Source organism: Gracilinanus agilis, chromosome 3, assembly GCF_016433145.1.
Source record: "Gracilinanus agilis isolate LMUSP501 chromosome 3, AgileGrace, whole genome shotgun sequence".
NCBI classification, from domain to species: Eukaryota; Metazoa; Chordata; class Mammalia; order Didelphimorphia; family Didelphidae; genus Gracilinanus; species Gracilinanus agilis.
Genome location: NC_058132.1, coordinates 165,136,954 through 165,162,738, shown reverse-complemented (window position 1 = coordinate 165,162,738; position 25,785 = coordinate 165,136,954). Strand labels below are relative to the sequence as shown.

General features: G+C 40.5%; 1 protein-coding gene across 1 annotated transcript; it reads right to left on the bottom strand.

Annotated features, from left to right (window-relative positions):
• Positions 1-2,668: 2,668 nt before the first annotated feature.
• On the bottom strand, positions 2,669-21,253 carry HEPACAM (hepatic and glial cell adhesion molecule). The gene is made up of 7 exons (XM_044666187.1): positions 21,169-21,253; positions 5,258-5,599; positions 4,518-4,799; positions 3,978-4,077; positions 3,608-3,681; positions 3,127-3,197; positions 2,669-2,971 (listed from the first exon to the last, which is right to left on the bottom strand). Exons 1-7 carry the CDS (start codon positions 21,251-21,253, stop codon positions 2,669-2,671), a joined length of 1,257 nt encoding a protein of 418 aa, XP_044522122.1.
• Between the last annotated feature and the right edge of the window lie 4,532 nt (positions 21,254-25,785).

Sequence of the window (25,785 nt, the reverse complement as noted above, 5' to 3'; positions counted from 1 at the left end):
GACCCAAAAAGTTAAATTATTTGCCCAAGGTCATATAGATATGTGGCAATGCTAGGATTTGAACTGGGGTCTTCCAAGTCCAGTTTCTTTCCCTTTTATCACAGCTGCCTCTATATAGGAAGAGGAAGGAAGGAGGAAAAAAGGATAGATTTAAAGGATGGATGGATGGATGGATGGATGGAAGGTGATCTCATGTTTGCTCCTCTCTGGCTTCCAGAAGTAAGCGGAAGTAAAGCTGTTAAAAGCCTTCTTGGATCTTTTTTCCCTTATCATATATATATATGTGTGTGTGTGTGTGTGTACATATATATATATGTATATACCTCTCAAATATATATGTATACATATATTTTTTTTACTTGTCTGAGATATAATTAGATTAAGTTTAAAGGAAAGGAATAAAAGTCTGGAATAGTGACATTTAAGATAGGTATAAAGCAGGATGCTACCCCATATTCTATTATTGCTGCCCACAGGCTTTGGAGCAAAAACCCTCTGGCCTAACTCAATGGTGGACATGGGCAGGGTTGTAAATAAGGGTGCAGGCAGCCTTTGGGAAGCAACAAACTTGAGGGAATTACCCAGTATAGTAGTAGTAGAGGAGGAGGGGAAAAGGTTGCAACAGACTAGGACTCTAGCTCCAAAACATATGGCTGAGGTTAGGGATTATAAAGGAGAAAATGATTGTTCTTAACTTTAAAGATAACCTGTATCTAGGGTAATTACACTCTATTTTACATGATAGGAATGCTTTGAGATTTACCCAGAACACCCCAGGGTTATTAAATTTGGGGCACAGGGAATTTCTGAATCCAAGGAGCCAGGCAGGCTCAAGGGTCAAGATGTAGGAATATTGGTGCCTGAAATTGGGGTTAGGATGTAGTAACAATAAAAGTAGTAAAAAGTGAAAGGTCTAGGGTCAAAGGGCTTAAGCCCTTTGAATCAGTCCTTGGAGGAAGAGGGCCCTGAGAGGTAGTTTGTGGAAGGGCAAGGCTGCTTTCTTTCCAGGAGGCTTTGATAGGGAGGGCACCAGGGCAATGTTCCAGCTCCTGGAAGTGTACTGGAAATGTATGAGGGACAGACAGAGTGCACAGAGCCTGGCTCCCTTGAGGGGGCCTCCCTCACTTTCAGCTTTTTAATTGCATTCTCTCCACACACAGATTATTGCCTCTCTATGGACAGTATGGGTGGCAGAAACAAAAGGCCGACTACCAGAGGGCCTAGCCTAGTCCCTCTCTACTAAGTTGTTAGTTCAATTAGGGAAGCTACCCTTGTCCTGCTTCCCAAGGACCCGGGTGTCTGAGAGAAGGAGATTGAAGTGGCAGAGGGTCAAGAGTCGGAACATGACTTCCCGACCTCTCAGTAGTTTTGATCATTGGGAATCCACTCCAAAGACTGGAACCTTTGTTCTCTCTATCCAAATATGAGAAAAAGAGTTAGCAAGGTTTGTCCAATAGGGGCCTCTAGTTTCTTTCTGAGGAATTCTGATTGTTTGCAAGTTTTGTTGGGAGAGGGAAGATATGGAAGTTGGGGAAGGGGGAAAGAGGAAGGGGGAAAGAGGAAGGTTCAATGGGGATGGATACAGTTCTCCTGGAGTAGGGTAGAATCTTTGCTTCCAAAGCAAAAACCCCTTTGCCTCTTCTCCTCAGGTCTGGTGTCCCCTTAAATAGGGATGGCAGGACTGCCCTGTGTGATGCTGAGGAAGTAAGGGTCTGCAGATTGGTTGGACCCCCATCAGTTTCCTGGGAGGCTGTACTTGGCAAACAGGGATCAAACATGAGCCAATGAGCTTCCCCCCTCTTCACCTACCATAAATTTATAGTCTAAGGGGTTGTTAGAACCTAAAGAAACCTTACAGTTAATCTCATCCAACCTCCTCCTCTTATATGTAACCTCCAGGGATAGGTTTACATACAAGGGAGGAAACCAGAGCCTACAAAGATGAAGAAACTTGCCCAAGGCCCCCTGACTGAGGCACAGGGAAAAGTCATTCTCTCTACCCTAAAGCAGACCTCACAGTTCTACTCTTCTAGGGGATATGCCTCCTCTCATGCAAACCCCCCAGCCTGCACTGACAGTCGCAAAAGGGAGATATTCACGGTGCCCAGCTTCCCGGGGAGGGCTGGTATGGGCTGATATAAAAGACCCACCCATGGATTCTCCCCAGATGGGAGCTGCCTCTGGCCTCCTCACGGGCTGGACATAGCGTTCCTGTCTTGACTAAAGCTCTTGTCATTTTCTCCAGTCCTAAATTGCTGTGATCCTGGGCAAACTCATCTCTCTTCTGTTTCAATGTCCTGCTTAGTAAAAAGGAGCTTCCAGGGCTGGGCAAGGCGGGGTGATGGGTAAAGCCCTGGGAGCCTGGAGGAAGGGCACAAACCAAGTCCGGAGGATTAGGGTTACTGTTAGTCTCCAAGAGGCTCCTGTAGGGGCAGACCTGGAATTTAATCATCTATAGGCGGGTCCTAAGAGGACACACTCCACGCCCACCTGTTGCCATCAACCCGGAACCAAGCTGTTAAATGGGAAGCAGGGACACACCCCTCCAGCCGCCCTCACCGGCGCCCAGCTCTCCCGAGCACGGGACCGCCCCCTGAGAGGCCATGTGGGCCTCACCCCAAACGGGAGACTAAAGTCCCATCAGGCGGAGGCAGGGCCCCACGAGGGCTCAGGCACTGATCTCCACGGCGCCGGCTTCCTCTTGCTCCCGAATCATATGCACGCCTGCAGTCCGGAGGGTGCGTGTGGAACTGCGGGAGCGGCCGGGGGAGCTCGGGGACCGACTGGGGGACGTGTGCGTCCGGCTGGTGGCCGGAGAGCGGGCAGGAGAGCGCGGATAGCGGCGGGCTGAGCGAATGGGCAGCCCAGGAGAGCGGCCTGGAGCAGCGGAGGAGATAGTGTAACCGGGCGGGCCGGGCTCTGTGGTGCTCCGAGGGTCCTGGGCGGAGCTCTCCTCCCCTTCCGGTGGGTCCTGTAATGGGATGCTAAGGGTCAGAGGCACAAGCCTACTGGGCGGCCTGGAAGCTTCACGTCTCCATCCCTCTGCCCCCAATTCTATCGCCAAGTTCAATTGCCACTCAAGCCCTTGCCGGAGTCCCAGCAGACCCGGATCCTGGGACTATTCACCTTGTCCTTCAAGATGTACAGGGCCACTGGGTTCTTCCGCTCATGTTCTCCACTTCGGGGCAGGGTTTCCACTGCGAAAAGGAGAGATTGAGGGAATCACCGGCCTGGCCTGGCCTGGCCTGGCTCTCTACAGATCCTAGCACTCCCAAACCATTCATTCTAGCTCACAGATGCTAAACTACACTGGGACTCCAATCCCCTCTTCTCAAAAGTAGCAGTCATGCCTCTGATATTTCAGGAATGTAACTCAGATGATTGCCAATTCTTTCCAAAGCAGACTTTTGCTTTTTTGTTTTGTTTTAGGCCAAAATGTCTGGACTCTTGCTCTTCCCCCTCACCCCATCCTTAGAATCTCCCTGGCCCTTGGGAGACCCAGAAAGACCTAGACAAAGAAGCAGAAATCTCCCTGTATTATATTGCTGCTCTGTTCATCTGAGATGAATGGGATGGGGGAAGACAGGCTTCAGCTTCTTGCTCTCACCTTCAGATTTCACGTGATCATCATTCTGATCCTCATACTCTAGAGAGCCCTGCTTTTCCAGCTTCCTCTTCTTTCTGCAAAACAGTCCAGGAATCCCTTGAGTAAAGCCATAGGATAGGTGGGAGAAGGACTGGAAGACACAAGGCCCAGGTGGGCTTAGGATAGGTCTTGGCACAGGAATGGTATTTTTGTTGAGCAGTTAGTGAGGAAGACAGAAGAGTGGGTTATGAGAACAGGAATATTCTTCATATTCAGCAGAGGTGTTTATTATCAAGGAGGTGCTACACTACAGGAAAGCACTGAAAGTAGAGAAACAGAAGGGAATGTCAAGATGAAATCTCTGGCCCAGGATGCAGAATTCAGTAGTTACCCGGATTTTTTGGAGGGTTTCCAACATGCGCAGACTGTCACCAAAGTCACAAGGAGGAAGATGCCTCCTGTAGTCAGGATGATATAGAGGGAGCTTCTCCCTGGAGAAAGGCAGGTGGGGAAGTGAGAACTATAATAGATTGGGGTGGCAAGGAAGTAGAGGAAATGTGATGGAAAGAATTTCTCTGTAATAGAATTTCACTGTCAGACAATTCCAGAGGACAGCAATGAAATATGCTCTTCACAGTGGTAGTTGACTCAGGGGTGCAGATTGAGACACACTTTTTAGAAACAGCCAATTTGGAAATTTGTTTCACTTACCTATGTATGTTACAAAGTCTTGTTGTTTTTTGTTTTTGTTTTTTACCAGTGGAGAGATAGAGGAGGTAGAGAAAAATCAATATTTGTTCATTGAAAAAATGAATTTTTAAAAAAGAAATCTGATCATGGAATCATTGGCACCCAAACTAGAATGATACTTGACTCTTGCAGTAGGATAGATACCTGCCCTGTTGAGCTCTTCCAAGGAAAAGATACTCACGATACACAGTAAGCTTGATGGGGACACTTCGGCCTTGGCTAATGGGGTTCTCCACCAAGCAGCTATAGATGTCATCATCTGCCATAAGCACTCGGGTAATGGTGAGCACCTTTTGGTCAGGAGACAGGAGCATCCTTGAGTCATTGCTGAGTGGCTTGCCATCCTTCAGCCAAGTATAGTTGGCTTTGGTACCATTTTCATGGGAACAGTTCAATGTGAAGGCCTCACTGAGCTCTAGGACAGTAGATGAAGCCACCACTACCTGTGGCTTTGAGATGGGAACTGGGCAGGGCACAGAGAGGAAGAGTGTGGGTTAAAGACCTGAGAACTTCACAATTCCCACTCTCCGCTCATAATGTACCAGAATGTTTCCTATCACTGAATCTATGACAGGACAGGACCAATCAGAGATCATAGAATCCATCCAATATCTTTCTTCTCTCCCCCTTGATTGAAACCCTATACCCCTTACCCTTTCTCAGGGCTATTAGACTTTACATTTACAAATAATTCAGTTTTAAAAAAAAGTTTTGACTAGACTCAACCCCAACCATCCAATTCCTAGTCCCTGGCATTTCTTTATGTGAATGGCCTATATATATATACTGGATGGACCCACCTGGAAAAATTTCTGAATGGTTCCTCTTAGAGCTACTCATTCTGTACTACCACTCAGAAAGGCTCAATATCAATCCCTGGCTCTCAGTCCCTAGCCCATCCCTCCTTTCTAGACAGCTTACCATCCACAGTGAGATTGATGGTCTTTTCTCCAGTGAAAGTATCATCAGTGATGGAAATCTCTACCTCATAGGTACCTTCATCAGATGTCTGAAGATCACTGAGAAGAAGGGAACCATTCTCAAAGAGTCGGATTCGGTCACGGTAGTCAGGCCTCAGGGTGCCAATGACTTCAGTGCCAATGGATTGTACCACTGTCACTGGTTTGTCCCTCTTCAGCTGCCACTTAACTACTGGTTTGTCACTGCTGGTACTACTGTACTGCACAGAAAGCAGAGCTGACTTCCCCACAGTGCCATGGATCAGACGTACTGGGCTTGTGATATTCACCCCTTCCAGCGAGCCTAGGAAGAGGTATCCAGGAGGAAAGGGAACACTGTCAGACCCTCCACAGGAAGGAAAGTATTTTTCCTCACCTCATTCCTACCACCCATCACTCTGATCTCTCCTTGGTTACTCTTGCCCCTTAGTTACTCTTGCCCCAATCTTTTCAGGTTGTACATCTCTTTGCTAGCCACCTTTCTGTCTGTCTTGCTGTCCTCTTACCCCCAATTCTCTTGCTTTTAAGTTTTGGAAGTATAATAAAATCAGTACTGCCAATCAACCTATTTGCCTATGAGTCTACTCAACATCCCTATAACTTTCCAGATCAAGATGCTTCTTTTCAACTATCACTCCCCTTTATGGGTTGTCTGCCTTTATTAGAAAATAAGCTACTTTGAGGGCAAGGACTGTTTTCATTTTTGTACTTGTATACCTAGCTCTAATTCAGTGCCTGGCACTGTATTAGATGTTTTTATTATTTATTATTGAATGCTTTTAAATTCATTCATTCATTTTTTTATCCTTGCTACCCCTTTTCCAAGTTAAATATAACTTTCTGATACTGTCTCCCCTACCATTTTCTCTATCCTTAGGTCCCAATGTTTTCTTCCTTTTTTTTTTCTGTCTCATTGCTTTCAGTATAGCTTTCATCTTCCTCCTTTCTCTTTATATTAAATACAGCTATTCTTCTGATCCCTTGACTCTTTGCCTTTCTCAGCTCCATCTTCTTGACCAAATTCTAGCTAATTCACACCCCAGGTCCTCTAAAGGTATAATGTGAAATTCCATCCTCACCACTCTTCCAGTGGCTCCCAAGAGATAAAGGAGATCATGAAGGAGTCCCTTATTCCAGGAAAACAGGGTTTCTTTCCTCTTTATGGAACATGTTACCCAATAAGCTCAGAGGACCCCACAGCCAATGGAGGGTGGTAGTATCATTCACTTGTGGGTACCTGGCTCTCTCTCCAAAGGTGGCACACTGAGAACAAAGGACAGCATAGATTGGCTGCCCCCTGCCTCTTTAAATGCCAAGTTCAGATACAGAAATCACCTCCCCAACTTATGCAGGAAATTCCCAGTGGAATCCTTTACCCCTTCCTGTTAAGCCCCTCTGTTAGGAAGGGCTTTGTTACAGGCAAACTATTTCATATTTCAAGATAATAGAAAAGCATCCTTTTACCTCCCCCCCCCGAAACTCCCCCACTCAGTATCTGAAATTTCATAATTAGGGATTAATTTCTTTGCCATAAGCCAAAGAAATTGTGTTTTCAATGAAAAATTCAAATATTGGTGTGTGAATGTGTGTGCATATGTATGTGAGTGAGGGGTATCATTTGCATTTCATTATTAAATTTATCATATTCTTTCCTGACTGATGGTTTTGATTTGCTGGGTGGAGAGTGTTACAGGAGATGGGGAAGGTAGAAAGAACATAGAGGCACAGGGTATCTGAAAGGAAGAAAGATATTAGGGGGAAAAGGAAAATAAAGGTAGTCTAAGAGCTTGCAATCAAGCTTCATCTTTATGCCTGGGTTTCCCCTGCCATCCACTCAGCTCACTATTGTTAGCATCTAAGCAAAAATTCTTTTATCTAGGAATGCAAAATGAGGATCTCATTTACGAAACTAATTCTAGGGCCAGACCAGGGGTCAGCAACCTTTCTGGCTGTGAGAGCCACAAACGCCACATTTTTTAAAATGTAATTTCGTGAGAGCCGTACAGTGCTCACAGTGTGCGCTCCTGTAATAGGGCCTGAAAAAAAATGGACTTTATGGCTCCTGCAGAAAGAGCCATATCTGGCCCTCAAAAGAGCCAGATATGGCTCAAGAGCAATACGTTGCCGACCCCTGGCCCAGACTATTCATTATTGTTATATACAAATGGGAAGCTGTATTGCAATAGGAATAGAAACTGGTTGAGGATTTGAAACCTACACCCAGTCACTAGCTAGCTTTGTGACCTTATTAAATTACTTAAATTTTCAAGACCTTAGTTTGCTCATCTGTAAAATGAGTTAGATTAGAATTAAATGTTCAACGAATATATATTGGGTGTCCGCTGTAAGGGGAGAGAAGACATATATCTCTACTTTTACCCAGCTTACTGTCTAGTAGGAAAATATGATGCAAATACAAATAACTAGTACAAAATCACATATGAAACTGCATTAGGGAGGTGAAAACAAAGTGGAAAACCAAAGGTGGAAAAATCTTTACTGACTAGGGGAAAGATGGGGAAAGTTAGAGATCAGGAAAGGCTTCCTGAAAGAACTGCCATATGAATTACAAATCACAGAATTTGAATATAGGAAGGTATCTCAGCAGCTACCTCATCCAATCTGCCCATATTATAACATCCTTAACAAGTGCTTATCCAATTTCTACTTGAAGACTTCTAAGGAGAGAGAAAGTTCCACCATCTCTCAGTACAACCTTTGCCCACTTCTGAACAGTTCTAATTGTTGGGAGAGTTTTCCCCTGATGTTAAGTCTAAATTTTGCTTCTTGAAATTTCTAACCCTTGCTTATTGTCATGCTTTCTGGTGCCAAAAAGAACCGATCTAACCTCTCTTTCACATGACTTTTCAAACACTTGAAGAGAGCTATCACATCTCCCCCAAAGCCTTTTCTCTTAAAAGCTAAACCTGTGCAGTTTCTTAAACTGATTCTCATTTGACACTGACTCAAGGGCCTTCACCATCTAGCTTGTTTTCTGGACACTCTCCAGCCATATTAATGTCCTTCTTAAACTGCAATGCTCATAACTGAACTCAAAACTCCAGATGATGTCTGATGAGGGAAGGATATAATAGTACTATCAGTTCCCTAATTCCTAAAAACTATGCCTCTGAATGTAGTCCAAGATTAGATCTAATAGCTAACATTTATATAATGCTTATATATGTACCAGGTACAATGCTAAAGGCTTTATGTTAATTATCTCATTTGGTCCTCACAGCAACCCTAGGAAATAGGTGTGATTATTATGCTTATTTTACAGATGAGGAAACTGAGACTAACAGATGTGAAGTGACTCGGCCAAGGTGACACAGCTCAAAAGCATCTGAGGCAGGAGTCAAATTCTGGTCTTCCTGACTTAAAGTCCAGTGTTCTATCTACTAGGCCATTTACCAATCACTGGGCACATAGTTTGGTTCTTCTTTTGTTTTGTTTATCAAATCCAAAACCCTTTCAACTGCTTCCTCTCTGATTTGGCAAAATAAGTGCCCAACTTCCCTAACCAGGCTGGCATATGTAAAATTAGATATCCCTGGAAAGCAGAGATGGAAAAGATCTTAGAGAGTCTCTCTAATTCAACACTTCATTCAAGAGAAAAGGAACTTGAAGCCCCATCAGTAAAGAAGTAAATGATTTCTTCTAGGTTACACAGGTAGTAATTATTAGAACTGATTCTCTGGCATCCAAATGGAGTAATTCTTCTGCCATATATGTATCATCTGCCTCCAACTTCTCCCAAGGACACCAAAGAAATCATCTTTTAGTTAAAACCATATGGATGTTTGTCTGCATATAACAATATGCAGAGAAGTTTACAGAGTAAAGCAAATCACAGCTATCACCTCTAAATTTCTGAACTTGGAGTGCCCCCTGTATTGCTTTTAACCAAAATCACAGAACCTCAGAATTGGAAGGGACCTCAGAGGTCTATTACAATAACCTCCTGGTTGATTGGCCTCCTCCAAGTCTCTCCATATTCCAGTCTGCCTTCTACTCAGTGGTCAAAGTGATCTTCCTAAAGCACACATCTGACCTCCCTACTCAATAAATTCTAATATTATCCTATGACCGCCAGGATCAAACATAAAGAATTCAAAGCCCTTCCTAACGTATACACACCTTCTCAGTCTTACACTCCTGACACACATCCTGTGATCTAATGACACTGCCCTCCTCACTACATTCCTTAAACAAGATACTCCCATCTCTTGGCTCTGGACAATTTTCTGACTGTTCCCCATGCCTAGAATGCTCTCCCTCCTCATCTCCACCTACTGGCTTCCAGGCCTTCCTTTAAGTTCCAACTAAAATCTAGGAAGCCTTTCCCAATCCTTCTTAAATATATTGCTTTCTTTCTGTTGATCATTTCCAATTATCCTGTATATATCTTGTTTGTAAATAGTTGTTATCATGTCTCCCCCATTAGATTGTAAGCTCCTAGAGGACAGGGACTATCTTTTGCTTTTCACTGTTTTCCCAGTGCTTAGCACAATGCCTGTCTCATTTCATGTTTATTGACTGAGTCTTTCAATTTTCACCTTCCATTTTCTTCATTGGATCCTCATATAGCATTTTGTACAATTCTGGTCTCCCTCTTCTTGATGATTTAAAGCGATTTGTTATATCCTTCCTGAAATGTGACACTCAGAACAGATATCGGGAAGAGCCCAAGGTGTGATGATCACCTCTCTTGTTGTGGACATTATGCCTTCATTAATGCAGCCTTGAATCCACTTAACTTATAATAACATTGACCTGTATTGAGTTTGTAGTCCACTAAAAATCCCAAATCCTTTTCAGATGAACCCCAGCCTGGCTGTCACACCTCCCACATCTCTACTTGTGAAATACTTAAAGCAGGGACGCTAAACAGTGACTCCCCTCTAGAGCAAAATGGGTGGAATTGATTCTTCTCTCAGATATCCTACTCCAATCAAGCTCTTTTTAAAATAAAACTTCTTTCCTTTTTCAAGGTAATTTGCTTGATGTTGATTTTGTGTGTAAAAAATGGGGAAGAAGAGGGTCTATACTGTGTCGTATCACACATGAGCATATGAGGTACATGTGCACACATACCAGGGTTGTTATCCTCACTAGACGATTGGTAGTACATCTTTCTAAGCTAACACTTATTTCTAAAACTGTAGCCAAAGAAACCTCAGGAAGACCGTCACTGAAATCCTCACTGGAATCCATATTAAGTTTGGGGTTCCACAGCTTTTGAGGGTCATAGAGAACTGGGAGAGAAACCAGAGATGGAATATAAAGTTGGGAAAATAACTAGATGCAGAAATCAAAGAAGCTAGAATTATTTAGCTTAAAGAGTATTTTAATCATTAACCTCAAGTAACGTTACTGTATAGAACTTCACTGGTCACTAAATAAGAAGAAATGTTTCAGTATTAACAAAAATGATTCAGACATAATTATCACAAACAAGAGACATACAGCTTAGTATACTAGCCAAAGCGGTACCAAAAAATCGGCATGTACTCATTAGAGCAGGGCTACATTCCATTAACCTGAATTGAGGTTCTTAACCAGGAGCCCATGAATTTTTATATATAACACATTTGTATGGAAGGCAGGACGAGATATATATGCATATATATCTAGTTATACATAGGTAGATATATAGCTAGATCTATATATATACACACACACATACACATATATATACTGTATATACATATATATAATATTGTTATATATGCATATTACATATATACATAATTACATTTCAATATAACTGGCTTCCTTTGACATTCTTTTTTTCATTTTATGCATTTAAAATCATTATTCTAAGAAGAGGTCCATAGGTTTTACCAAACTGCCAAAGGAATTCTTGATTCAAAAATGGTTAAGACCCCGTGGACTGGATGATTATCAGTCTGAAAAAAAAATAGTTAAGGATAGCTTGAAAAAAAATCTCTATATCCACTTACTAGGTTTTAAAAAATCTTTCCTACATACCTAGGCAGCTAGGCAAGGTAGTAGATAGAGCAACAAGGCTTGGCATTAGGAGATCCAAGTTCAAATCCAGCCTCTCGTACTCACTGGCTGTTTGACCTTGGATTTCCTCCACTATAAAATAAGATAATAATAGCACCTAGCTCCCGAGGTTGTTGTGAAGAACAAATAAGATAATATATTTTGGCCTTTACCACCTTTGGGGTAAAGTTTATAATATAAAATATAATATATACTACATAATATAATTACAATTTATTTTCATTTATCCCAACAGTACCTCCTTGAAGCTTTAAGTAGTAACCTCAGATCCTAATGTTTGGGGATTTAGTCCATATTCATTCCATTCATGCATTTCATAAGGATTTCTATTTTTTTTTCAGCCTTAATTTTTCCCAGACTGAAGTCTTTTTTCATCTGTCTTCTTAAAGGAGGTCTTTGAATCCTTTCATTTTAGTTTTCCTTCCCTTGACCATTTCTGTTCTCTTATGTCTTCTTTGGAGTATAGAGATGAGAAATGAGACAGTATATCAAGTGCCTTTGTATAGGGATAGGATAATTTTATGTTATAATAATTATGTCAGAGCTTCATGAAGTTTGCATCACTAATCCCTCCATCCACAGAGGGTGCAACCCCTGGCTCCATCAGTAGATGGCCCTAGTGAGCTGCTGTAGCCACTGGATTTAGCAGCCAAGTCCCAAATGACAAACAACTCCATTACCCGGTCTGTACTTGAAGTCTTTCTAGTTTAGGACTGCTAGAGCATAGCCTCAAGACAACCCAAAGTTACTTCAATGCCCAGATGAGGCATTAAAGAACTATAGCAGCGGTAGTAGTATTAGTAGTGGTAGTAATAACAGTACACTTCAACTGATCTTTTTTGTTTTGTTCCTATTTGTCTGATAATGGCCACATATTCATAACTATTTGGAGCCTCTGAGGTCCCATGGTTTACAGTAATTCTTCATTATTATCCTGGATCATAATTAACAGGTCAAAGTCCATCAGCCTATGAATATAGTTTTTTTTTTTTTAAACCCTTGTACTTCGGTGTATTGTCTCATAGGTGGAAGATTGGTAAGGGTGGGCGATGGGGGTCAAGTGACTTGCCCAGGGTCACACAGCTGGGAAGTGGCTGAGGCTGGGTTTGAACCTAGGACCTCCTGTCTCTAGGCCTGACTCTCACTCCACTGAGCTACCCAGCTGCCCTATGAATATAGTTTTTATTTTTTTCCTCTTGTACTTTTTTTTTACACTTGTCCACAAGGATTCACCTGCCCTTTGTCTGCTCACTCACACAGCCTCACGAGACTTTCCTGCAGTTTGTCCCGCAGTTTGAGATCATAGCAAATTTAGAGATTTCATTTTGTGTTCTCCCTCTTCCAAGTCATCTATAAGAATTTCAGATAAGACTACATCCTTGAGACATTTCATAGGATCATAAATCTAGAGCTAGAAGGGACCTCCAAGGACATCTAATCCAATATCCTCATTTTCCAGATGAGGAAACCGAGACCCAAAGAGGCCCAAGATCACATAAGTAGTAAATGGTGAAGCTGAGATTGAACCAGCTCCTGTCTTCAAATTCAAACATCTTCTCTCTGTACCATTTGAAAGGTTAGGGCTTAGTAACAGTGTCATTGCCAAAACACGCTCTATCCAGAGAAGTGGCTTTCTATCTAGGCACTTTGTTTCCTAAGACCCAACCCATGACAAAATATCTTTCCAGTCTCATGATCTAGTTCATCCATATAGTGCTCCTTCCAGAAATCCGCATGGGTCTGATATGTGACATCTTCCTATAAAGTAGAATTTTTTGATAGTGAGTCAATGAAATGACTAAAGATGTAATGGAATATCCTTTTTTTTCAAGAGCTTTAAAAAGAACTAACATTCATTCAAAACAACCCATTCAATTCTTTTCTTTCTTTCTTTCTTTCTTTCTCCCTGTTGACCTCCAGAGTACTTTTCCAACTTCCTCAATGACTTTAGCATCTGTTTTGCCTTCTATTGATCTCTCACCATGATTCTACCTTCAATAATCATGATGATAGATCCTCAAATAGCCTAAATACACAATTATCCAATCTCTTCAACCTTTAGACCCCACCCACTATAGTCATCACTTCAAACTATACCCTGACATCCAATGACAAACACTTTAGTCACACCTTAGCTCTAAAACGTGTTACCTGTTAGTGTGCCCAAACAGTAATTAATTAATCGCTTATGTGTATCTAGTAGAGTTTCCACGCCAGAATTTCCCTACACTGGTAAAGCTATAGGTTGGGATATTAGGAAGTACAGGGCACTGTGATAAGCCATGAATTTTATTCTCCACAAGAATATTTTCAAACTTTTTCTTTCACCTAAAGTTTCCAACATTCCCTTGCAGATGACCTAGTTTTCTAAGGCCATTTTACATGCAACCCTTCCTTCCACTGTTGCATTTTGCCTATTCTCTTCTCCTTCCTCTTTCCTTTCATTTCAAAGGAAAAGGCACCCCTACTCTTTATTAGGCCAATACCTTCTTTTACTAAGGTCAGCCCTTGATCCCATAAACTTTCATGCAGCATAATATAAAGAATAATGGTTATGAAGTCAGAAACCCTGTACTCAAATTCTATCTAGGACCCATGTGACCTTGAGCAAATAGTTTATCATCTCTGGCCTTTAGTTTCCTCATTTAGAAAATGATAAGGTTGGACTAGATGGCCTCTGTGATCACTTTCATCTCTTAGGCTAAGATCCTATATCTTCCTTCATGACTTATTCCAAAAATAATCTCTTCTCTTTTATGGATCTTTAATCTCTTCTTTTCTACTGGTTCCTATCCATCTGATTTCAAATGTGCTTAAGTTCAAATCTCCCCAAATGTCAAAATAAAGTCTGTTAACCCTTATCCCATTCAACTACCAACTCTTTTCATAGCTAAATCTATGGAAAAGATTGTCTATATGTAATTCTAATGTTTATATTCTTTTCTCAATCCCTTGTAATTTGGCTGCCATCCCTGACACTTTACAGTTTTATCTTCTCTCAAGATTCACTACTAACCTCCTCAATTTTCTTCTTTCTTGAGATTTACACAGCATTTGACAGAGCGAATCATAATTTCATTTTGGCTCTTTCTTTTCCATTTATTTCTAGGATGTCATATTCTCCAGCTTTTTTCCTTACCTGCTTTTTTTTTTTTTACCTTACCTTCCATCTTGGAGTCAATACTGTGTATTGGCTCCAAGGCAGAAGAGTGGTAAGGGTGGGCAATGGAGGTCAAGTGACTTGTCCAGGGTCACACAGCTAGGAAGCGTCTGAGGTCAAATTTGAACCTAGGACCTCCTGTCTCTAGGCCTGGCTCTCAATTCACTGAGCCACCCAAGCTGCCCCCTTACCCATTTCTTTTACTACTACTAATAGCTAACCTTTATATAGCACTTACTAAGCTAAGCACTTACAATTATCTCAATTGAGCCTGACAACAACTCTGGGAGTAGACACCATTATTATCACCATCTTGCAGATGAAGAAAATGAAACAAAAAGACACTTTGTGATTTGCCCAAGGTCACCCAGCTAGTAAGTGTCAAGGCCATATTTGAACTCAGATCTTTCTGACTCCATGATGATTGTACTTTATCCACTGTGATACTGACCTGCTTTTACTAGGTCATCATTCTCTTTCTAGTCCCTTGAAATTTGTTTCCCAAGGTTCTATCTTTGCCTCTTTCCTATATATTTTCTTCCCTGATAATCTTATTAGTAATTAATTTAATTGTCAATTATAGAAGGCTCCCAAAATTTTATTTGAATTCTTAAGATCCTGTCTGGAGCCCATGTTTCAGACTCAAACCTTTAACTTCCCACAAGACATCTCTACCTACATATCCCATTGTTACCTCAAAATCAGCTAAAATAGAACCAAGCTTATTATCTTTCTCCAAAAATGTACTTCTTTAAAAAAATTAATGATGATCTTTTTACATGATCACTTCTTGATGACCCTTTTATTTCCCTGCCACCAAAGAATTTTAATTCAATTCAAGAAGTATTTTAAAGTGTCTGTGCCAGGCAATATTCTAAGCCCTGAGGTTACAAAGATATTCATTCTTCATCTGCAATCTACCTCTTATCTGATAAGAAGCAGGAAATTTGCTTTCTTCTCAGTCTTCTGAAGTCACAACTATCATAGAAAAGATTTTGATCAAATCTATTTTTTCACCTGACTTCAATATTTCAGTCAGTGGCATCACTATTCATTCTAATTTCTATATTTGAAACTCTAGTGTTACCTTTGACTTTCTACTTGATCTCTCATATCTAATCAGTTCTTAAACCCCATCTATTTCTACCACCATAATACCTGTTAAATTTTGTTCTCTCTTCTCTATTCCAGTGCCATAAAACCATAGTACAGGTATTCATCAGCTTGGTCTACTACAATAACATTTTTTCTTAAGAATGGGATTTTCATTTTCATCAACAAGTATAAGCAATAAAATATGAGACTAAAGGAAAGTTTTTTAAAAACCTCAAACTAACAAAAAAAAAGATTGTAAATAATTGTATATCTAACCACAAACTTCCATTATTTACTAGCTGCTATCTTATACACCTTCCCAATTCTACAATATTCCCCACACCAAATTGTCTTTCACACTGGTGCCAGGCTTAAATTCCTTATGAATAGGTCTGGCCATGCCACTTGTTTTCTCATAATTCTTCAATGGCTCACTCTTGCCTGTGGAGTAAAGTTGAAATTCTTTTGATTGGAATTCAAGGCCTTCTGAAATCTAGCAACATCTTTCTATTCTAACCATGTCTATTCTATTCTCTTCCTACAAACTCTGTTTTCTAGTCAATCTGAACTAGTGCTTACACGATCCATATCTTTTCATTTCTCTGCCTTTGTTTATACTGTTCCCAATGCCTATACTGTCCTTGGCATCCTTTGTCCCTTCTCCTATTTAATTCCTAACAATCCTGTTTAAAGCCTATTCAGATGGCATACTTTAGGAAACTTTTCTTGATTGTCCAACTGATAATGACTTTCTTCCTTTAGATCTCATTAGCCACTGACTTTCCAAGTACAAACTTCTCATCCAGTCATCTAAGCCCTAGAAACTCTAGCACTGATTTACCTATTCTACACTGAATACGTACTTGTTAAGTGTTTGCTGAACTGAATCGCTATGAGTGCCAAAGTGCCTTCCTCCATGCTAAATGTTTTTCAGGGGGGATGGGAGATGTATGAGATCTATTCTGAGGAGAAACTCAGATGACATACAGTCTGGTCGGAAAAACAAGATTTCCATACAGGAAATGAACAAAGAACAGTACTAGACAGAATATAAGTTAGTGATAATAGATGTGATATAAATAATAAATGCTGTAGGAAGTCAAGACCAGGAAAGAAAAGTGTTGTTTTTAGTAGCAGTAGGACACTTCATGGAAGGAATGGGACTTAGGATGAGTCTTGAAAAATGGATAAAATTTGGGTAGGTAGGTAGTAGTGGGAGAAGGAAATATTTCCATGCTATTTCCAGGTAGCAGAAATAGCATGAACAAACAAAAGTGGTTTATTTTCTTTCTTTTGTTTTCCAGTGGGTGAAGGGCAAGAAAATAAATGTTTGAAAACATAGAAATAATATAACAGAGAGTGATCCAGATCACAAGGAGAAAAGACACCAGACCCCTGGTTTGCTATGAAATCTGCCTAGCAATTAAACTGATAAGCCAGAGATTCTTTGTTTTTTTCCGCATTCCTTTATCTACTGTTTTCTATGATCCTTGAGCTCTCTCCCACATCACAGAAGACTTGAAAAGAAAAAAGGAAGATACAGGTAATTTTGCTTATCTTCATAAACTAAGAGAACTTATCTAATTTCGGAATAGTAAAACTGCAGGGAATGCAGGTTGTACATCTAAATCAAAAGGGACAGAAGGAAGAGAAACTAAAGAACGTGCTCTCCCAGGGCATTGAGACAGGCAAGATAATTATGACAATCATTGTTTAAAATGTTAATGTTTCATCTCCTAGATTTGAAACACAGCAACTTGCACAAAGTGTTTAATGGCTTTTTTTGCCCAAAGGGTAGGAGGCAGCTGCCTAAATTCAGAAAGGAGAACAGTCCTGGATAGTTGGCTCTGAGCACTCTGTAAGGATCAGAGGGGACATCCTAGAGTCCGAGGGAAGGTTGGCAATCTGGACATGTGTGTCAGGCAGAGACAACTTAAGTTGATCACCACCTGATGGCTACCTCATATACTGCATCCAAAGTGACTAAACTAGCCTTGATTTTAACGTCTGTGGTCATGAGCTGAAACCAAACATAAATGCTTCATAAGTCTAGGAAGAATTTATAGGATTGGAGAAGGGGAAGACTAGAGGAAGGGAGCCAGGTTTTGAGACTACTGTGATATTTCATAGATTGGAGTAGAGGCATTGGGAATGAAGAAGAAAGGACAAAGAAATGTTCAAAGGAAGAATTGGCAGGATGTGGAAGCTGATGAGGTATAGATAGAAAAGGAAGAGGAAGGCCTGAAAGAAGATGCCAAGGTCTCTAGTTTAGGTGGCTAGGGATCATGACAATTATAGTTGTCAGAGCAAGGTAAGGAGAAGATGATGAATTTGACTTTGAGTTTGAGGTGAATCAGAGAATCTTTATAGATGTGGAAGCCCTCAGAGGTTACCTAGTTCAACCTTCTTCACAGCATCTTTGACAGGTAGTTATCAAGCACACACAGTGACAGGGAACAACTCACAAGGCACTCTTCCCATTTGGAGAGAGTTCTAATTGTTTGAAAGCTTTTTCCTTAATTTGTTCTGAAATTTCACTTTTTCTGTTACCAATTGTCCTACTTCACCTCTGAAGCTACACAAAATGAGCCTTACTGTTCTTCCACTTGCCTATTCATCCTATCATTCTGTCACCCTCATGGTTAGGTTATATATGGTAGGATATTTGAAGGAAGGTGTCCTGGGAGGCAATTTGAAATATAGGACAGAATGTCAGATAAGAAGTCAGGTTTATCAATAGATTTTAAGTCATTAGCAATATACCAAATAGTCATAAGAGCATTTTTTGTAGTAGCAAAACCCAAATGGATGCGCATAAATTTGGAAATGGTTGAAATGGTTGTACAGGAATGAAATGGATTATTATATTGTTTTCTAAGGGCCAATATATTTGAAGAATTCAGAGAAACATGGGAAAATTTTATGAAATGACAGAGAATGAAGAAAGCAGAACTAACAGAATAGTCAATATACAAGATGACCATAAAAATATAAATGAGGACAACAGTAAAAGACAACAGAACTCAGATCAAAAGCAATGATCAGTACTAGATCCAGATGAATGATGTTAGAATACATTACCTTTCTCTTAGTAGAGAGGTGGTGGATTACTGATGAGGAATGTTACATGCTCTGTCAGTCGCGGTCAATGTGCCAAATGGTTTTGTTTATAACTTTTTTTTCTGTTATAAAAGAGGGTATGATGGGGGGATTATTCAGAAGTAAATGTGGTGTAAAAGTAAAAAATGCACTAACAAAACATTTTTAAAGGTTATTAGTATAGAGATAGTATTTGAAAATATAATAGTAGATGAGCTCTCTAAGCGAATGGAAAAATGCCAATAACTGAACATTTAGGAAATGCCTAGAGGTAGCAAGTAGAGAAGGCTGAATTACCAATAGATAAAGAGGGAAAATTAGGGAAGTAGGAAAAGATCAGGGTATTATGTTATGGAAGCCCTAGAGAGTTTTAAGAGGAAAGGAGTGATTGATAATGTCAAATGCCACCAAAAGATTAAAGAAAATAAGGAATAGAAAAAAATCATTGGATTTTTCAAGAAGAACATTATTGATTACGTATGAGAGAGGAATTTCAGTAGAAAAGACATCTCCATCCTTCAGGTTCTACCTTACATACCTGACTCTACCAGGTTGACATGATTCCAGATTTACATAGGCAACCAGATGATTGAGATCTCTTGGCCCATGGTAATTATCAGGAGACAAAAACAAAACAAAACAAACAAACAAAAAAACACCTCATCTTAAATCAGAGGTGGGGACTAGGATGCTTAAGATGAATCCCACCTAAACAATTATGCCAATGGTAATGATATAACCAAGTGTCATACAACCTAGGCTTCTCAACACCCCAGTTGTGGAAGATCATGCTGCCTGAGTTAATATTTAGAAAGCTTTTAGCAGTGCCTAGCACATAGTAGGTACTTTAATACATTTTTGCTCCCTTCTCTTCAGTCCCTTCTCAGTCTGCATGTCACTCAGGTAGTCTCTAGGCTGCCTCAACAAGTATAGAGACCAAGTATAGAGAACAAGTATTCTCACCTGCATAGCGTGAGAAGACAAGGTGGAAAATACAGAATTTGCTCCTTAATCTCATAGTCCCTTAGATCTTCACCTTTATTAAATTTGCAGGGGTGGGGGGCAAAACGGCATTTCCCTAAACCTCATACATCCATAGCAAAGGGAAAGTCCTTGGTGAATCATCTTATGAGGAGGCAGGATACCAAAATACCAAGTATTACCTGGATTCTGCCTCTCTATGGGGCTCCAAGAACCTGTACCATTTTGTTTTGTTTTGTTTTTAAATAGGGAAATAACTATTTCAGTATAATTGGTTTCCTTTGTAATCCTATTTATTTTATGCTGTACATTTTAAAACACTATGAGGATGGGGCAACTAGGTGGCTCAGTAGATTGAGAGCCAGGCCTAGAGATAGAAGATCCTGGGTTCAAATTTGGCCTCAGACACTCCCAGCTGCATGATCCTGGGCAAATCATTCAACCCCTACTGACTCCCCTTCCAGTGCTCTTCTACCTTGGAACCAATATGGAGTATTTGTTTTAAAACAGAAGGTAAGGGTTTTTATAAAAAACAAATCCCAAAACAACACTATAAGGAGTTCTATTGGCTTCCCTAGACTATTAAAGGGGTTCGTGATACATGAAATTGTGAAGATCTCCTCTTTTAGAGTCAGGAAATAGAGATAGGAAGGAAAATATACCGGGGGCTTCACTAACTTTAACTGAAAGAAGAAAAATTAGTTGAATGTCCCTCCCCCAAACTATATTTCATCCTTAAAAAGGAATTTTGAGGAGAAAGTCGTACATACCAAGACCCATCTGAGCAAGGGGAGCAGACATTGCTACAGATGTGGGAGGCTAACAATGATCCACATTCCTATTATTTATGAGGCACTACTGCCATCAAGCTCTTAATTCTCTAAGAAATGGATGGGAACAGTACAGGAGTTAGGTCTCTATGGCATAAAGGTCTGCTGTGATGCAGCCCAGTGCCTGGAACATAGTAAGTGCTTTAAAAATGTGTTTTGACTTAAGATTGTGATGGTTGAGACCCAGTCAATGTTGATGAACAAAGGGGAATGAAAGGGGAGACAGGATGTTATTTTTTTCAAAGCTTCTTTCATTCTTTGCCTTTTTAACTCTGGAAAAGTTCAGAGGAGACCAGAGCAAAGCACCCCACTCCCCACACTACTCCTTAAACCCCTACTAGTGTGTCATCATCTAAAAGCATGCCAAAAGGACCCATGCCAACAAGTCAGGCTATAAGAAAACAGTTCGATGTAGCTCATCTTTATGTACTGAATGTTGTGGGAGCTCCAGGCCATGCAGCCTTTGTTTTTTGGTGGGGGGAGGACAGGAGGGAGTAAGGAGGATGAAGAAATGTATTCAAGACTAAAAGCCTGAATTCACAATACTTCCCACGGCAGCTGAGCTTTCTCCCCTCCTCCCACTGCAAAGACATTCAGCCCCCCTCCCCCTCATTTCCCGAAGAAGCCCCTTGGTTCCTTCTCCAAACCCATCTGCTCCCCACCCCCCTCTCCTACCTGTCTGGATCAGGAGGAGGCAGACGAAAGGAGTGAGGCTTGGGGCGCTGGAGCCTCTGAACAGGGCTCCCCTTTCTCTCTTCATTTTGGGTTGAGTTCTTGGGCTCTGGTGCAGACAATTAGCATGATTTCTCCACTCTGGGCACGTCCCTTTGTACCACTTGGAGTTTCTCTGTTCCAGTACAACCCTGCCAACTTGCCTCTGAATACACAGAGCTCTGTGTGTTGCTCAGCTTGCTCTTTTCTCTCCCTCGGATCTGACATTTTCTGGTTTCCTGAGCCCTACATCCTCAATTTCCAAAAGGTGGAATTAGGAGCTGCTGAAAAGCCACCGGGACAGGTCCAAGCAGGATGCAAAGCACAAATGCTAGTTGCTTCCAGACTCACCTGTGCTGAATAGGAAGATGGTGTGCCAAGGGGTAATTTCCCCCGTGGGGATTTGAAGTTGAGAATAATGCAGGGAACCAAGTTGGAGTTATACAAAGAAATTAGACTCTGTGTCCCAGTCTTAGGCAGTCACCAGTCCACTTTCCTTGTTTTTAAGGGGGTGGGGGCTGACCATGCCAAGGAAATGCCTCCAATGGGCTCTGATGGGAGAAAGGGGTGGAGTTCCTGAGCAGCCAGAATCTGAAGAAGCAAGTAACTAGTAAAGAAATGAAATCTCCCCTTCAACTCCCAAGGAAAGGAAAAAACTTCTGTTAACTTGGAAACAAATACAGAACTTCCACGTAGTTAGAAAACCCACTCTTTAAACAGTGATTCCCAAACATTTTTGGCCTACTGCCCCCTTTCCAGAAAAAATATTACTTAGCCCCCTGGAAATTAATTTTTAAAAATCTTAATAGCAATTAATAGGAAAGATAAATGCACCTGTGGCTATAACCGCCTCTCCTGGATCCCTCTAGCACCCACCAGGGGGCGGTAGCACCCACTTTGGGAATCACTGATCTAGAAAAAGGGCTAGGCTCACTAATCCGGCCACCACACAGAGTCATAAATGAAATTCCATACAGAACTAAAGGCTCTGAGACTCTGGGAACCATATCCCTGGGAGAAGACACCATTCTAGATGCCAACTCTGAAGAGATACTGAGCCTGAGAGTCTCTTATGCCTTTTTAGGAAGCTTACAAAGACCAACCACAAACAGGTGTGTAGACCTCCTAACATTCAGCAGCTATGGCATTAGAGAATGGTTAGCTGTAACAAAGTAAAGACAAAGGTCAAACTCAGGAGCTGGGCTTCCGGAGAGAAAACTTTTATCCTATAGAGAAGCCTCCAAAACAAAAAGGTGCTTAACATTCAAATCAAAATAGGTGTGCTTAGTACTGGGGTTTCTCAAAAGTAAGGGTAAACTGAGTCATCCAGAAATCCATGCTGACACTTCCAATTCTGTTATTTTTACATCTTTCTTCTTCTTTTCCTGTTTGATTATTTCTACTATTACAGAATCAAAGTGCTTATGTGCTCCTCTCAAAAGTCATCTTGTTTTTGACAAAGAATGCTATCCACCTCCAGAGAAAGAACCTTTGGAGTCAGAATGTAGATGAAAGCAAAAGATTTTTCAATTGTTTATATGGGTTTATGTTTTAGGCTTTTGGTTTTATAAGATTATTCACTTACAAAAATGAACGATATGGAAATGTTTTGCATGATAATATATGTATAACCTAGAAAAAAGTCAACTTGTATAACTTCTTGCCTTCAGACAGAATACAGTTATTAGTTTTTAAAAACAAGTCAAAGCAAGAATAAGAATAATGTCCTGGTGGTGGCACCAGAATAGCAGATCACAGCAGTTATTATAATTTATAGCATTGGGAATAGATTTAGTAATCTGATTGTCCTGAGAAGAAAACATCTTTTCCCAGTTATGACTGTCCTATTCTGTGCAGGGAACTCAAAGTCCTCTGGTTGAAGCTAGCTCATCAGCGTAGAATTCAGGATGGGTAAATCCAACAGCTAGCCATAGGAAGAATCTGTCTTTCCAACGCCAAGTTCCATACCTTTTCACCATCAGGTGTCAGTCATTACTGTGACCAATTCCTCTTTTGCTTGCCAGTCTTAAACCTTCGACTACTTTAAACAGCTGTAGATTGAAGGGGGTTACATCCTATTTTAATTTCATCTTTTCATAATGGCAACATGCCTATTAGGTAGCCTGAGTTTCCATAGTTGATAACTTGTTATATTCCAGTTGCCTGGGGGGTTAGAATTTTTGTGGGGGTGGGTCAAGGAGAGATAGCCTAAAGAGAATAGAGGTTGCAAGAAGGTGTTCTTTAAATGTTGTGACTACATTAGAGATATGATTTTCTGTAAACCACAAGGCAGGATATCTCTAGTCTCTGCCATCTTGAGAAACAGAAGGTAGGGGAGGGAGGTACAATGGATCCATCCAAAAGGAACACTGATGTACTTAGTGGGATTACAGCCTACTTCCCAAACTCCAGAGTATCTGAATAAGAGAAGGATTGTGATCTCTGATTCAGAAGCCAACATTTGATGCAAAAATGCAACCTTTGCGCTTCACTATCTTTCCTTTCTCTCTTCTTCTCCCCTCTTACTGTAAGAAAGGTGTGTTCTGCAATAAGAAAATGCAGATTCCATTGGGGCTGCTTAGCTTTGTGGTTTAGAGCTTCTAGACTTGCGTGAATAGTATACAAAGGAATTTATTTTGAACCATCTAATTCATTTTCATTTCTTTTGAACATTTTAAGCATGAATTGGTTTTTGAGATTTTTACATTTCTACTAAAACTTCCCTTGCATAGGGCTTCATCAAGTCCTAATCCATTGTCTATTTGGTGTGGAAATGGCCCTGGATTCTCAAAAGCTATGTTAGTGGAGGACAATATTGAAGCAGCAGATTCTATCCTGCTAGAGAGATGCTGACAACAATACTAACAGCAGACTAAATCAGTTTTCTGAGTGCCAGCCTAACTAAATACAAAGAGGTTCATCACAAGTAGACTTGCCATAGTGATTAATTCTTTGGCCAAGGCAACCCATGAAACAAAGAAAAATGCAAAATGGCTCTAAGACTTGTGCAAACTGCCTATGTATAATCAACCCTCTGTCCTGTTAAGAGTAAATATCAAGGGGCAGCTGGGTAGCTCAGTGGAGTGAGAGTCAGGCCTAGAGACAGGAGGTCCTAGGTTCAAACCCGGCCTCAGCCACTTCCCAGCTGTGTGACCCTGGGCAAGTCACTTGACCCCCATTGCCCACCCTTACCAATCTTCCACCTATGAGACAATATACCGAAATACAAGGGTTTAAAAAAAAAGAGTAAATATCAAAATTAGTACAGAAATAGAAGAATAAAAATGAGAGAAAGATATGGCATGTAATTAAAACAACTTCATCTTGACCTATTTTAGTGAGTTACTGATAATGTAAAAAAAAAGAAAAAACATGTACAACTACAAAATTTCATATAGAGATTTAAACAATGTATATAAATTGCTATAACAAGAAGACCAGAAGAACCTAAAAGGCATTTTAACAGCAAATGTTTATTTTACTTGTCGTACACAGAAATCTGAGAATCAACCAGTTTGGAAAACAACATCCATCTGTAAAATTTTATGGATCATGGAAAGTTCATGGAAGGATTGCAAGTAATATCACTTTATAAAACAGAGCAAAGCTGTGGAGGATAAAATCAGTTTAAAGAAAGCTTGGCAACAGACCCAACTAAGCAAAGATATTTGTCCCCAGGATATTAAAGATGAAAATGGAAGACCAATAAATAGAAGAAAAATGAAAAAGATCATCAAAGATTCTTTTAAAGTAACCAACTCCTTTTGCCATGTTAGTGGAACTATTGCTCTTGGATTCTATCATTATAGTCCCAGATTTAGAGAGGAGGTAGGAAAGACATTAAAGAAATAAAAAATGAGAGAAGTCACTAGATTAGATTGAGTGTGCTGGAGGCAACACAATTGTGAGGCACTGAGGAATTCATTGACAAAGTATCTAAAGACAGATAGGGCAACTAGGTGGTATTGTTGATAAAGAAAATGCTGGGCCTGAAGCCAGGAAGACTTTTCTTCTGGAATTCAAATCTGGTCTCAAGGCAGTTACTAGCTGTATTACCCTGGGCAAGTCACTTAACCTATTTGCCTCAGTTTTCTTATCTGTAAAATGAGCTGGAGAAGAAAATGGCAAGCTACTCTAGTATCTTTGTCAAAACAAAAAACCAAAACCAAACCCAAAGGAGGTCACAAAGAGTTGGACATGGCTGAAATGACTAAACAACAAATAGAGGTTCATGAAAGATAAGAGGAATTTGCAGTATATAAAATAAAGACTATAAAGAATTGGAGTAAAGGAGTTCTTTAAAAAATGTGTGATCATAAAAAGAGCAGTAAAGAACTAGAGTAAAGGAGATCATCAAAAAAAAAAAAGTATGATCATAAAAAGAGAAGTAGAAAAATGAGACCTGTACAAAGTGTGCTCCAGTAGAATCTTTGCTACGTCAAGAAAAAGAAAGGCCCCACCACCCATCTCATCAAGTGATCCCTGTGATAAATTTATGAGAGGATATCAACACAAGATAGAAAGGCAGGAATAGGTTCTGGTTTGCATAACTGGAGGTAACATAGAAATGAATAAAAGATC

Bases quoted from the DNA above. Each gene is read 5' to 3' on its own strand.
- HEPACAM (XM_044666187.1), bottom strand. From the start codon at position 21,253: ATGAAGAGAGAAAGGGGAGCCCTGTTCAGAGGCTCCAGCGCCCCAAGC. The intron at 3,682-3,977 runs GTAACTACTGAA...ACTGTTTTGCAG, and splicing joins AAACCCTCCAAAAAATCCGG to AAAGAAGAGGAAGCTGGAAA. The intron at 3,198-3,607 runs GTGAGAGCAAGA...TCCTTTTCGCAG, and splicing joins TGATCACGTGAAATCTGAAG to TGGAAACCCTGCCCCGAAGT.